Below are 15,025 nucleotides of genomic sequence, written 5' to 3'. Positions count from 1 at the left end.
CCCTCCGCAGTGTCCAGCTGCCCCAGCCCTACCCCCCACCCCCCAGCGACCCTGTTTGTTTTGTCAGATTAAGAGTCTCTTATGGTTTGTCTCCCTCCCGATCCCATCTTGTTTCATTTTTTCCTTCCCTAGCCCCCACAGCCCCCTGCCCTGCCTCTCAAATTCCTCATATCGGAGAGATCATCTGATAATTAGACCTGTGTTGTTTTTTTTTAAGAGAAAATACCTACACGAAGTAAGCAAATAACATGAAGAGTGCAGCCTCTCTGCCCTCAGCTCCATCCAGCCTGCGGCACGGCGGGCCTGCCCATCTTTCAGTGGTTCAAAGGGAGTGGGGAATACACATTTTTTAAAAAATGGGAAATCTCCTGGTTTTGCATAACTTTATGTAAATAAGCTAAACGCTTCCGTGGGGCAAAGCCTCCGAGCGTCAAATATGACAGGCCCTGCCCCACACCCTGGCCTCTCATGTCTCCGACACTGTAGGTGGCTGCCCACATGCTTGCCCAGGCCCTGGGCGTCTCTGAGATGCCCGAACCCAGCATCCCGCCACCTCATCCCCCTGCCTTCCCAGCAGCCCTCACTGCCGGCGGTACCCACTGGCTTTCCCTGGGCGCTTTCTCTCTGGCTCAGCCCCGTGTCTGCGGCCGGCACCCTTCCTGTGGTAGGCGCGCTCCTGCGCCCCTGCACCCCTGCGCGCCCTCATCTCACGCTTCCTCTGCTCCCCTCCCCCGACTCCTCCTCCTCGACTGGGCTTGCCTGCCGCGTGTTCCAGAGTAACACATGGTCAGAAACGTCCAAACACAAATCAGTTCTCGCCTCTTTCGTCCGACCACCTTGAGGGAAGACATTAGCCCTCTGTCAACGACCCCTCCCCCACCTGGCCAGAGGCACCCCGCCCCTGCCCGCACCCCCTCGCCCCAGTGACTCCTCCATCGCAGGGCCCCCACAGAGCTAGTCTCTCTCATTTCAAACAGCAAACACGGCCCCTTCCTAGACCTCACCTCGCTCTCCATCCCACCTGCTCGGCTTCCACGGCCACCCCACGGCCCCTCCCCGCTGACCCACGACCCACTCACACTCAGCACCTTTGACCTACTGGCAGCCTCAACACCCAAACATTTCTTTTTTTTTCTTTTTTTTTTTTTTTAAAGATTTTATTTATTTATTTGACAGAGATCACAAGTAGGCAGAGGCAGGCAGAGAGAGAGAGGAGGAAGCAGACTCCCCGCTGAGCAGAGAGCCCGATGCGGGACTCGATCCCAGGACCCTGAGATCATGACCTGAGCCGAAGGCAGCGGCTTAACCCACTGAGCCACCCAGGCGCCCCAACACCCAAACATTTCTTAAACAAAACTAAACATCCCTGATCCATCTTAAAATTCTAATTCCTAAAAGATACTCTACAGAAGCAAACCAACAAGCAACAGACCTAGAGAAGTTATGGAAGTTATCTGTAGCACGCCTCTCCAAGGGCAGTCCGGCACAAAGAACACAGAGAAGAGTCCTACAAATAACAAAACCCAGACTATTCAGGAAAAAACACGAGCCTGCATTTCACGGAAGAAATTTTATGGCCAACAAACATGGAAATTCTAAACTTCGATGCAATCAGAGACATGCACGTCCAGACCCTGGAAAGGTGCATCATGTCTCTACCAAGTCAGCACGGATTTAGAAGTTTAACAAAACCAGCTCCTGGGCCGGTGTGGATCAACAGGCTGTTACAGTAGTTGGTACCAGGGTCCCTGCTGCCACCGTGGGTAAAGCCACAGCCCCACAACTGAGCGTGCAGCCAAGAGAACGTGAGCATTGGTGCGCAAGGAGGAAAGGGGGCTCACAGCAGCGCCTTCAGGGCAGAGACGGGGTGAATGTCCACTGCAGAGCAGGGAGCGTGGCGGACTCACCCTGGGGTGCGGGCCGTGGTGAAGACACTGGACAGTGACGTGCAGCATGGAGAATCTTGGGGACAGGGGAGTGAAAACTTCCCGGAAACCAGAGACTGACAGCTCAAAACAAAACCAAAAAATATATTTCTCTGGGAGTGTATGTGTGTGTACAAAGACACACAACTGTTTGTTTTTAAAAGCAAGGGAGAGACAAACACAAAACCCCTGTGAACAGTGGGGGGCGTAGTGGATCAAACAGAGGGAGCAGCAGGTTGGCAGGGCCCCCACCCCACACCCGTGACAGATCAATGACAACACCTCCGTGTGCATCTGGTCCAAGAAGAGGGAGAGCAAATGTTGGCACGTCTGTTATCTTAGGCCCTGTCAGAGTGAAGCAAGACCCATGAAGATGGACACTACCACGTTGCATCTCCTACACCAGCGCGGAGACGTGCAGGGACAGACGGAGGGGAAGCCTGCTCCCCATGAAAAATGAAGATGCGTTTGTAGGAAGAGTCAGGAAAGCATTACCTGTTATATGTGAATTCCACATCCATAGGTTCGAAGTTATATGCCTGCTCGAATTCTGGGTTAAGTTTAAGGGTTACATCTTCTTCATGAATCTAAAAAAGAAGCAGAACAATTTAATTCTCATACGTCATATTTGATCTGTTGAGACAATCTTCATCTAGCAACACGTCATGAAACACTCCATGGACTGGAGCTAAAATCTGGTATTTTAAGTCCTTGTGAAATCCATGAGGAGGATTAAATCACAGCGTTGTCGCATCGTCCACACAGGCCCCAGGCCCTGCAAGTGCCCACACCAGCTCACGTGCTGAGCTCCTCCCTGGCCATGTTCCAGAGATCTGGGCTCTGTGGAAACAAAGTGACAGCACAGGCCACGGCCTCGGAAGGACAATGACGCAGCAAGGGGCGCCTGCCACACAGTGCCTTCACAAAGAGGACTCCCCTTCCAGCAGTACAGGGAACCAGACATCCTGGGACCCCCCAGCCACCGCTAGGGCCTGCGCAGAAGGACTCCCGGAGGTCGGACAGAAAGGGAACTTCTGAGGAAGCACGGGGGAAAGCGCAGGACAGAGAGTCCTGCGTCACACGAGTGCAAACTGACAAAGCGGTGCTGGGAGAGCAGAGCCGGCCTGGGGACAGAGACACTGGCAGGAACGGACACGGGGGCTGCCCTGTTGGTGGGGCCCCCTGCTTGCAGCAGAAATTGCCATAATACCCTTAAAAGGAGAGCAAGCCCAACCCAGAGGCCCCAGGTTTCCCAGGGACCAAGACTAATGGAAATGAACCTGTAGTTAAAAGGTCACTGAAGCAGCACACAGGGAAGCAAATCACCAAGAGTGAGAGTCAGCACAGCCTGCACAGAGTTCGGGCCCCAGGGACGGTCACACACCGCCGCTATCATTTCCGTGAGCTTGAAAAACCATGTGTGAGAAATTGAAAACCCAGACAGAAAAAGCCAATATAAAAAACAACAGGGCAACTCCCATCAATCAAGCAAAGCACGCGGAGATGAAAACCATGCGGAGATAAACTGAGTGGGAAGAGAAAAAATGACAATGCCTGTTCCGAGGCACGTGCTCTTGGTGACAAGACGGCTCCTCTGTGGAGGTGGCCATGGTGGCAGGGCTCTGTGCAGGGCCCAGCCTTGGGAGACTTCTGTCCCATGGCCCTGGATGTGCATGACAGCACAGTGGCCCCACTGGAACTCCCTCTCCCACAGACGGACTCCAGGTTGAGAAATCCGGGTTGCCTGCCCGCCTGTCATGGAAACGCCAGTTTGACGTCAATGGAATCACTGTTCATCCTGGACGTGTGTCTTCTGCGCACCCCGCCATCTATGGGGCTCTCCTGAGGCCTTTTGGACCATCATGGTCTCCAGCACCACTGCAATGGCCAAAGGTTAAACTACAGAGACTCGAGAAAGACAATGAGCTGAGACCTGTAGAGTTTACTGAGTCGACCACGAATTCCGTTGCTCCGAAGGAGCCGACTGTACGCACTAGCCCACCAAAGGTTCAGGAGGGGAGCTCAACGCCCCGGGCTGGAGCGCCTGTAGCTTCAGTCTGGGTCCGTCAGGCTCTGGCGCTCTTCAGCAGCGCACAGACGAAAACGGCTTGTCAGCGTAGGACACCAGCTACCCCCACAGCGGTACCAGAGAGACCTCCTACCTGTCATCTCTGGCACTACTGCTCGGAGGAGGTTGTCCCCAGGGCATCTTCCCTGAGAGGCACGACTGGATCCACCCTTTGGAAACTCAGTCTGGTGGTGGTCCAACAGCCAGCGGGTGTTCAAGCCGGCAGAGCCGGTGCGCTCTCCAGCTGAGGCTAAGCGGCCACCTCCCTGAGGGTCTGCGGCAACAGTGGGGAGGGCACCCGGCGGCGGCTCCCTCCCCAGTCACCTTAGGACAGCTTCCTGCCTTGGCACAGGCCGGCACCCTGTGTTTTGGGGCAGAATGCAGCCAACACAGCCGTAGAGGCCTGATGCTGCCCCTCCTTGGAATCCTTCCCAGACCCTGCCCCACCCCACCCCGGGGCAGGGCTCCGGCATTTCCTCAGTTCTGGGCATCAGGCAGGAGTGGGCCTCCTCCTCCCCTTCACACGAACGCTGCAGGCCAGGCGACGCGGGTGGCAGAAGCAGGGGCGCGCCAGGAGGCGTGCGAGAAGTCAGCCGGCTTCTCCAGAAAGGCCTTTAGAACTGCAAACCTGTAAGTGTGTTCTTCCTTCCGAGGTGCTCTCTCCTGGAGCATGTTCGGAATGCCCAAATTTGACTAAATGCAATCATCATGAACTTGTAAGTAATAAAAGGTAAATGTGGTTTATGTAGCTGAAAATTACAGGGCTTTTTAAAGTTCTCTGTATACATAACAAATTTATTTAAATAGTCACTTTCTCCTGAAATTTCTGAAATGCCTTCAAAGGCTGAAGGGGCACCCCCGCCCAGCCTCGGTAGGAAGCTGACCTCAGACTGCTGGAAGAGCCGGCCCGGCCAGCCGGTCGGGAGCACTGCTCACCTCAATCACGTAGCCGATGTACTCGATGACATGTCCATTGTACTCTTGAGTTTTTAAAATCAGCTTATCTCCTAGTTAAAAAATGTAGAACCACATGTAAAACTACAAAATCCCCAAATTTTGCTGTTGTACCCTAAAATCAAGCATTTTGAAAAAGTAAAATAAACATCACAGGGACCAGCTATGCATAAAACCAGCACCGCTGAGACCAGAGGGAAGTGCCGGGCACACCGCGCCAGGGCTGACCAGGTTTTACAGAAAATCCTAACCCAGAGCAAAGGCAATGAGACAACGGGACTGCAGTGCTGCCGGTTAGAACACTCCTACCCAGGGGGCTCAGTCATCAAGTGTCTGCCTTTGGCTCAGGTCATGATCCCAGGGTCCTGGGATCGAGCCCCGCACCGGGCTCCCCGCTCATCCAGGAGTCTACTTCTCCCTCTCCCTGCCACTCTGTCTACTTGTGCTCTCTCTCTCTTTCTGCCAAATAAGTCAATAAAATCTTAACAAAACAAAACCACTCTTCCCCTGACGGGGGTTCAGCGTCTGCTGATCCCGCTAGTAAAACGTGATGCGTAACGGACCCACCTGCGTAGAGAGAAGGCCTACTTTCAGCCAGTCCTGGGACCTCCAGAACCAGCAGGTCACCGTTTCTTTTCAAGGTGACCCCACTCATGTTATATTCTTTCAGTTCTATTTCTGCATGAATCTCTTCAAGCCAGAGCAAAGTTGAAAACTTTTCCTTGTAGTTCGACATGTTCAAAAGCTGAAAATAAGAAAGCCAGCAAATGAGTGAGAGCAGTCACACCTCCGGGGCCCCGTGGTCTAGGAAAGCGGCAGCACTAAGTCCAAGCTGCTGAAACTCAGCCAAGAGGGAGACAATGGCTTTTGAACACGGATGCGCAGGCGGCACAGGACGGTGCTCCTGAGGTTGGGAGACTACCTCAGTGAGCCCTGCAACTGCTCCAGCCCCTTCCTAGACAGTTTCCAGGCCCAGATGCAGAGAGCCCAGGGGGAGCTGTGTGGGCTCTGCACTGAGGAGATGGAGCTGGGGTCCGAGGAGGCCGAAGGGGCAGTGTGCCAGAAAGGTCTGCAGAGCTCCAGAGGGTCCCCTCCAAACTGTCAGCTGAGCACTGGTCAGTGCATGAGGGTAAGAAACCATGTCAGGCTGGGACGCCCACCTGATGGTGTGAAAGCAGGTTCCTCAGCCCTGGCACCACCAACACCTGGGCTGTACCTTCTCTGGGGTACGGGCCATCTTGGGCACTGCAGGGTACTTACCGCCTTCTGGGCCCCTACCCACTTGTTGATACTAGCAGCCCCAGCCGTGACAACCAAAAATGTCTCCAGGGAGGACAACGGTCACCTGTTGGGAACCACTGAGTGAGTGGGAATGATTCACAGAGCTCACACAGGGCTGAGAACCGAGTCCCACCAGCCCAAATGGAAAGCCTTGTAATAGAAGAGACTTTGGACGGGCGGGATATTCAGAAGGGTGTCAGCCCTAAACTAAACACCATTCTAGTCCTACCCAGCAAAGGCTTAAGATCCGGCCAGAAAGTATCTGTTTCAAAGTAACTTAATTGCATTCCAGAACAAACCACAGAATATTTTCAGGAACAATAAAACATCCCAACAGCCAACAAGGTAAAATCCACAATGTCTGGCACCCAAAGATTATGAGGCTTAAAAAGAAACAGAAAACACAGCCCAAAACGGGAGGAAAGCCCCTCAGCGGAGCCAAAACAGATGAGTGGCGGAGCTCCAGATGAGCTCACCAGAGCAGCTCTTACTCGGAAGCAGGAAAAGACTGAGCCTGTGCAGTGGACGCAGAAGACCGAGAAAGAGCACTGCACTGGGGGAGAGGAGAGCCACCACGTGTGACACGAAAATACCCTGGATGCTCGTTGCCGAGGAAAATGCTAGTGAACTGGGCTGGCCTCAGGGACCTTCCAAAACGCAATGCAGCGGACAAGCACTGAAGATAAGTGACCAAAGCAAAACTAAGTGGTGGGGCAGCTCCAATGGGGCACAGTGCACAGCCAATGGGTATCCAAAAAAGGGGTTCTGCAGAAAGAGCCTCTGAAGACAGAATGGCCAGAAATTACCCACATTTTTTTTTTTAAAGATTTAATTTATTTATTTAACAGATATTCCAAGTAGGCAGAGGCAGGCAGAGAGAGAGGAAGGGAAACAGGCTCCCCGGTGAGCAGAGAGCCCAATGCGGGGCTCAATCCCAGGACCCTGGGATCATGACCTGAGCCGAAGGCAGAGGCTTTAACCTACCGAGCCACCCAGGCGCCCCAATTAAAAACACATTTAAGAGATACCTGATCACACAGATAGAAAGCAAAAATGGTAAAATGCAGCAAAGAGTTCAAAATATACGTAGAAGCCAAATTTATGACATTAGCAGAAAGTCCAAGCAAAGCGAACTGGAAGCGCCACGGTGGGGGTCTCAGCCCTGGGACGCGCTAGAGCATGTCCAGGACGGCGGCGCTGCACAGCCAGCGCTGCACATCGCTCTCCCCATGTGGCTCCTCATCTAAACGTCATTCCAGCTGAAGAGGACTGACAACCCCGAGCCCTGGCTGCGTCTACTTACACAGATTGCCAAAGAGCGAACCAACCTCTGGTGGCAGAAAGCTGCCCACGGGAGGCCCAGGGACAGGGCCGGGGGGAAGGGAGGGCTCACTCAGGGCAGTGGGGGGAGATGCGCTCCTCTTCTTGACTGTGCAAGGGTCACAGCGCACACGTCAGAGTGTGCCCCTGCCATGGGCGCAGGCCGCTGCCCGTCTGTCCTGCCTTAGTGAAGCTGATGACAGGAAGGCTCTGCGAACTGGGCACCCTCTTGGGCAGGGACAGGATTAAACAAACCGACAAACCACGCCAGCAGGGGAGCTGTGGAGCCAGTGGCCACAGGGCCCTGCTCACCGCCGCCCCTGGCAATTTTACTACTACTGTCCAGCAGGAGCGCGCTCCTTCCCTCTGCCTGCTTGAGGAAGGCCCCTTCCCAGTGCCAGGCTCGGGGGAAACGGAGTTGGGGAAACACAGACTAACATGACGCTCCTAATGGCTGCGTCTGCACCAGCAACAGTCACCTGGCCTCTGGGGACCCCCCATTTCTTTCTTTCTTTCTTTTTTTAATTTTATTTATTTTGTGTGTGTGTGTGTGTGTGTGTGTGTGTGTGTGTGTGCAAGAACACAAGCTGGCAGAGAGGCAGGCAGAGGCAGAGAGAGAAGCAGGCTCCCCACTGAGCAAGGAGCCTGATGTGGGACTCGATCCCAGGACCCTAGGATCATGACCTGAGCCGAAGGCAGCGGCTTAACCCACCGAGCCCCTCAGGCGTCCCAGGACCCCCCATTTCTAAGGTCTGCCTGCTGCCACAGAAGCTGGCTCAGGTGTGGGACTCGCCACAAACACCGCGGCGCCTTCCCGACACGATTTCCCGCTTCCGTCTGAGGCCTGCGCCAGCCCCACTCAGCCACGTGGCCAGGGCAGAGCCCGCCCCGCCTCTGCGTCGCAGCACGCCCCTCGCCGGACGGGCCATCTCCCTCCCTCTTCCAGAGTGCCAGCAAGTCCTTGGGGAGGGGCCATCTCCTGCCCTTGCCCAACGGCACCGCAGCTTCGTGGGAGCCTCTCCTGCCTGCCCGGCTAGGGGCCCAGAGCCGGGCAGACAGGAGGGGCCTCACTGCTCCCTCTAGCATCTCCTCCTGTTCAAAGACAGCCCCTCCCCAGGGCCCCAGCTTCCTCCTAAGCCTTCTCTCCTCTGCAGACCACCCCATCTCCGTCTGCTCCCTCCTGCCTCACGCCCTCAGCCCACAAACAGGCTTCAGGCGGGCTCATCCTCGACCAAGCTCCAGCCACGTCTCGCCCCAGCTGCTGTCTGCTCTGGGGCGCTGCTCATCTGCTGTTCAGCCGATGGGCCCCCGAGCTCCATGGGGAGTGCCCTCCTGCTCCCAGGGCCGCCCTCTCCTCTCTGACAGCAGACGGGACACTTCCCTTGCTCCTGGACCCGGTGTCCACGTGCACACAGGTGTGTACTCTGTCGACCCTCGGCTCCTCTCCAGGCCACTCCTCCCCTGCCAGGGCCTCACCCCTTGTCTGGCATCAGCCACCACCCGAAGCAGCAGACGGGCTGGGCAAGCTCCCTCCCATGAGCCCACTGACGGCCTGGAGCACGGAGCGGGTGATGGCACGGAGCGGGTGATGGCATGGAGCGGGTGATGGGACGGCATTCCAGGCACAGGCAGCCCGCGGGAGACCTGACGGGCTTGCCTTCCCCCCAGCCACCAGCCTGTGTAGCTGCAGGGCTTCCCCGCACACGTCCTGTCTTCTCGGTGGCTCAGTTTTATCCCAAATGGAAAGCCGCTGAGAGGCAGGCCGCTGGCCTAGCTGGGCGGGTGGCAGTAGGCATCCCCACAAGCACTGCCCACAGCAGTGGTCCCGACCCCTCATCGCCCTGGGATTCCCAGCTCCCTGAGCCTGCAGTGACGACAAGCTGAGGTCTGAACCCGAGCAGGGTTCATCCTGAGTTTGTTGGAAAACACATATCAGGTACATTTCCTACCTCTGCGAGCAAAGGCTGAAAAGTCAGAATGTCAATTTTTTGCTCCACACATTTCTTAAGTCTATCTGGTATTGGATACTGTGGAAGAAAGCTTGGAAGTTGTCGTCTTGAGTTCCTAAAAAAAAAAAAAAAAAAAAAAAAAAAAGCACAAGTCAAAATTCTTAATCACCCCGTGTCTCAGACAAGCCATTTGCACTCAGGCATCCTTCTCTGCTTTGGAAAGAATAAAGGTCCTTTGAGAACCAAAAATAAATGTGAGCTGGCGCGAGCCTGGAGTTTGCAAAGTGACTTCAGGAGCTTTCCCACGTACCAGCTCTCACAGAGCCCTCTCGCGTCCTCCAGCGGAGGAGAGCAGGGCCACCGTGCCCAAGCAGCCCTCTGAGGCCGCACTGAGAGCACAGGTCCGGAGCTCCCGGTCCGCTCTCACAGCGGCTGTGAGCCTAGAGCATCAGGACTCTGCGGCAGGAACGCCACAACACATTCAGCAAAGGCTGCTCTGTCTGGGTCCTGCTATTTGGCCTGGAGTTTGGGGACACTGGGGATCCCCCTCGAGCTTCTGTCTTTCCCCAGAAAGATGTGTGTGGGGGAGTCACTGAAGTCAGCCACCATCAGGATGATGAACACAAGTCCTGCTGTGGACAGGTCTAACGCAGCGCGGGAAGTGACTGGCAAGCAGCAGCAGGAGAGACCATGCGAGGGCGGCGACACGTCACTGGGAGGCCCAGCGAGCCTCTGATTACGCGCACCCGCATGCACTGAAGAAAGGCACTGCTCCCTCCTTCCAACCCTGTGCCCAGCTCCTGCCTGAGTGCCGCGGGTGGGGGGCACGTCGCTCTGACCCCCTGACCCCACAGTCAGCTCCCTTGGATATCGCGGTGGCTCAGCTCCGGACGAGAAGTTTGCTTAGAGAGAAGTTCTGTGGCAGAAAGGCCCTCAGAGCCACCACGAGCCGCACAGGGGAGGCCTGACACCTGCCACCCACGACGCAGGTCTGTGGCAAGGGCTCCGCCAAAGCACATACATCAAGTATGTGTGGAAGCAGAGGCACTCGGTAAGCAAGAGCCAACTATTGATTAGGAACACAAACACAACAAAGGGGACACACACTGTGGGGTCCTCCTAAGAGACAGAATCGTAGGAAACACACATCCCCGGCCCCCCGAGAGTGAGGACAGAAAGAGGCGCAGCCCCGCTGCCCCCGGCGTCACGCCAGGATGCAGGCCTCTGCAGCAAGCGCGGCCTGCGTGGCTCTCACACCGCGCACACTCGATTCGCACGGCTCTCCACTCACGGCACCTTTTCTGTGTGGTCACCACGACTGTAGTTTTTGTGGGTTTGAGTGCGGTGGCACTTCTCGACTTCTTCCACGAAAACGGCTCTCGGATGGCTATAAGCGACTCCTCCTGGCTCACGACCGTCACCTCGAGGAACCGGCCGATGACGAAGCTGGAGAAGCAGAGCAGGAGGAGCTCCCGGCAGCGGCCGGGGTCGCTTGGAGGAACGAGAAGATTCAGATTCAGACTGACTTACAAGTAAGGCATGTAGATCCGGAAGAACGGCCCTGCGCGCGTGTACAGGTCGGCTACGAAACCACGGTGACCCTTAGCTTTGCGTGATTTCTGTCAGAGAACATGGACTTGCTAAACCAGGCGTCTTCCCACAATAACATCAGCCACTGAAACTACTCTGTGGTTCTCAAACTTCAGAGCAATAGGGAAGACGCTGTCAGGGTTCTCAAGTTTCAATCGGAATTATAGAATGTTACCAAAAATAAACAGCTTTTGCTTTATTTTCTGCCCAATTTCCTGCTGCTGCTCCAAGGCGGGCTCTCCCGGAGGCACACTTGGTGCTCACCTGCTGCCTTCCACCGAGTTCTGCGCTGTCACATCTGAAAGGTCATTTAAAGAGGCGGCACTGCACAGCTGTGACTAAAGGGCTGTTTGTGGGAACGGCTGCCCCAGCCATGATGGCAGTGGGCTTGAAGCAAGGTGGTTTAATCAGAGCCACATTAAAGAAAAATCTATTTTATTTGAGACAGAGGGAGAGAGTGAGAGAGCACGGAGCAGGGGTGAGGGGCAAAAGGAGAGGGAGAAACAGACTCCCGCTGCTTCACCGCCCGAGCCAGCCAGGTGCCGAGTCAGGTCTTTAAAAAAGATTAAGAATTAGCAAGGGTAGAGAACTGGAGAGGGCTGCTGAGAAAGGAAGCGGCCTGCTGCCCGGACGCGGGACTGGGGGGTAGATTGGGATTATACACAGTCCTCCCAGAAAGGGAGGCCTCAAACTCCTGTCCCCGGAGCTTGGACCTGGCCAGCTGCCCAGCTGGAGATGAGGGGCAGGAAGGCCTTAGCTGAGGTCACTGGAGGGGAGGTGAGGAGCCGTGGCCAAGGGGCTGAGAGTGGATGGACTCCAACAGGACTGAGGGTCAGAAACGGGTGAGCGGGTGGGGGGTGTGCGCAGGTTGTCAGGCCAGGGGAGGCAACGCTCTGGTCAGTAAACTCACTCAAACCATTTTCTCCAGCAGTGCTTTTCCTTCTTTTTTATTTTTCTCATCAGAATAGTTAGGAATACTTTTATAACCTCCGACCTAGAGCATCACCCACGATACCTAAAGACCCAAATACACGAATGTCCCCAAGGAGAACCCACTCCCAGCCCTCCAGCCACGTACCCCGCATCGCATGCGACCACAACCGGGGCTCTTGCACCGGGAGGGATGAGCCCTTCTGGCTCCAGCTCTGTCGTCTGCTTCCCCTGCCTCCTCTCTTCTCTGTCCTCATCTTCACAAGCACAGTCGTCTGGGAGACGGAATTTAAATCCAGAATTAGATCAGAAGCGAGGCAGTCTCGGACAGTGGTGGCAGGCTAGTGAAAATGCATGCGGACACACAAAATGCCAGACAGGAGGTGACAAAAACATCAGTGGACAGCGGCCAGCCCTTCCTGAGTCTAGAACCACTTGCAGGAAGCAGCACATCTAAAGGGTCTGGGCCGAGCTATTTTTGTCTTCTGCTCGGTCCCAAAGACAAGAGCCCAGAACCAAAAGAGCACAGCAGGTGCTGTACCAGGCCCAGAGCCCAGGGAGCAGCAGCACCCTGTTGCGCAGAGCCCACGGGCCTACGGCTGGCTGACCGGACACAGCAGCAGGAGAACCATCTACCTGGATAGATGTCTCTGCTGTTCACACGACTCTCTGACGCTTGACAGGTTGTGTTTTTTTGGTAGCTCTCTAGTGAGTCAGTATTTTCATCTGAAAAATTCTTCTCCTTCCTGGGAATGGGAACAAGAGACCCTCCTGGGCACTTCTGGGTTTTCTCCAGCGTTTGAAACCTGAATTGTTTAGTTTTATCCCAGCCGGCCAGTTTACAGCTGACTAAGTTTTGAGGAATATCTCCTTTGTTCCTGGAAAAAGAAAATGAGCCATGAATACAAACAAGATTCCTGAAGCTAAAATCGTCAGCTGCCATAACACACATAATTCACTCTGGGCGAAAAGTGATTGTAAGTAGCTTTATGAATAGAAGTAAAAAGGATATTTTAGGGTGAAAAACTTCTGAGAGATCTCTATGAAGGAAAAAATAAACAGCCAAAATGAAGCTGGTTCTACAGAAATTCTTTTTAAAAAAAAAAAAAATTCTTAAATCACAATTTAAAACTCATTAATGTGACTATAATTACTTATTTATTTTTAAAGATTTTGTTTATTTATCTGACAGAGAGAGATCACACGCAGGCAGAGAGGCAGGCAGCAGAGAGAGGAGGAAGCCGGCTCCCCGCTGAGCAGAGAGCCCAATGTGGGGCTCGATCCCAGGACCCTGGGATCATGCCCTGAGCTGAAGGCAGAGGCTTTAACCCACTGAACCACCCAGGCGCCCCGACGTGACTTTATTTAAATGACAGACTTGGGGCACCTGGGTGGCTCAGTTGGTTAAGCCTCTGCCTTCGGCTCAGGTCATGATCTCAGGGTCCTGGGATCGAGTCCCACATCGGGCTCTCTGCTCAGCAGGGAGCCTGCTTCTCCCTCTGCCTCTGCCTGCCTCTCTGTCTGCCTGTGCTCGCTCTCGCTCTCTCTGATAAATAAAATAAAATCTTAAAAAAAAATAAAATAAATGACAGACTTACTCTATCCAGATCACCAGATTTTTACTTTCTCCTTCCTTTAATGTTCCAAAATTTGTCATCCTTGTGACTTCAATACCACCTTTGTTCTTCAGTAAAAGGGCTCCGCAGGACTCATCAGCAGCCTCTTCAAAGGCAGCAGGGTCCCTGCAGAGAGCACCCCAAGAACAGCATCACCCGGAACAGCAGACACCCGGAAGCTCCACCCCTACCTCCCAGCCACATTCCTTTCCGCCGCGCCACACCCCACCACCGGGCCAAGAGCGACGCGAGGGACGGACCGTCCATCCCCCAGGGACGTACGGCCACAGACTACATACAGAGTTCCTACAAAGACTTTTGGAGAAGAACAGCAAAACACCTTGAAGAAGAAAATTACAGATTCTCAAAGATCTAGACAAAGGGAAGTGGCGCGGTGGTAATATCTTGAAGGAGCTCCTGATTCTGGGAACGTGCTGGGGAGAGCGCGCTCGATCCTCTGCTCTTCAGGCCGCCGGGAGGGGTGAGGGGAGGCACCCTCCCGTCACGGACCCCGCTCCCCCGCGTTCTGTGGACACTGGCGGGGAGCAGGCGGCTTCAGTCCTCTCACTGCGCTCCCACAGTGCTCATCTAGACAGTGGGGCCCCGGCCACACACGCGGTGACGGTCTCGACCACACTGGCATCCCCTCCTCAGGCAGCTCCTGGCCCTCAAAGGCCTCCCGTCCACACATTCCTCCCTGCCGGGTCACCCCTAGCCCTTCCTTTCTCTCCTCATCCACAGTCCGCGCGCGGACGACAGCAGCCGGTCCCTCACGCCTCCCTCAGCTCACACGGCCTCGCACGGCCCTCACCCAGACCCAGGGCGCCACTGGGGACGGCCGACAGCTGCCAACGGAGGGCCGAGAAGTAGGAGCACAGGAGGGTGGGGAACGACCGGAGGGTTTCCGGCTCAAGCCACCCGGCACACACAGGCGGGGGCTCCGCTTTGCGCTCAGGAACTGGTGCCTTTTCCAACATGCACCTGGGCACCCACACAGCAGGTCCGAGAGGAGCGTACACGCAGGGCTGACACCGGGGCCTCTGGACCAGCTCGTGGAGAGAACCCGCACAGAGCCTCACTGCCCCACGCCGTTGCCAGGAGCCTCCCCTCAGGGGTCCGGAAGCCTGAGTGCGGTGACAGCACATGGGCTCTGCCAGGGCAGAAGCGCGGCAGTGCCCCCGGGGCTGGCGCAGGGCCTGGCACACAGGGCACCGACTGCCCTCCTGCTTCAGGGCGGCAGCTCATCTCCACTGTAAAGCCAGGAAACGGGAACCGGCCGCTCACAGGAGGGGAGCTCCCCGGACCCAGCACATTCCCTTCGCTGACCACTCACCTTCTAATCCCCTACACGGACTAGGAGGTTACGGGGGAATTCCGAAATCACAGGATTTG

General features: G+C 55.4%; 1 protein-coding gene across 1 annotated transcript in view; it reads right to left on the bottom strand.

Annotated features, from left to right (window-relative positions):
* MOV10L1 (Mov10 like RISC complex RNA helicase 1) overlaps nucleotides 1-15,025 on the bottom strand; it is a 61,054-nt gene that overhangs the window by 28,469 nt on the left and 17,560 nt on the right. Inside the window, exons 6-13 of the mRNA XM_059187339.1 lie at nucleotides 13,616-13,759; nucleotides 12,654-12,895; nucleotides 12,166-12,292; nucleotides 10,794-10,988; nucleotides 9,498-9,612; nucleotides 5,515-5,692; nucleotides 4,930-5,000; nucleotides 2,421-2,512 (exon numbers count right to left, since the gene is read on the bottom strand). Coding sequence (XP_059043322.1) covers nucleotides 2,421-2,512; nucleotides 4,930-5,000; nucleotides 5,515-5,692; nucleotides 9,498-9,612; nucleotides 10,794-10,988; nucleotides 12,166-12,292; nucleotides 12,654-12,895; nucleotides 13,616-13,759 — 1,164 coding nt within the window. The remainder of the gene's footprint in view (nucleotides 1-2,420; nucleotides 2,513-4,929; nucleotides 5,001-5,514; nucleotides 5,693-9,497; nucleotides 9,613-10,793; nucleotides 10,989-12,165; nucleotides 12,293-12,653; nucleotides 12,896-13,615; nucleotides 13,760-15,025) is intronic.

This window comes from Mustela lutreola, chromosome 8, assembly GCF_030435805.1.
Source record: "Mustela lutreola isolate mMusLut2 chromosome 8, mMusLut2.pri, whole genome shotgun sequence".
Lineage (NCBI taxonomy): Eukaryota > Metazoa > Chordata > Mammalia > Carnivora > Mustelidae > Mustela > Mustela lutreola.
The sequence above is the reverse complement of the archived record's forward strand: the minus strand, read 5'-3'. Positions and strand labels throughout refer to the sequence as shown.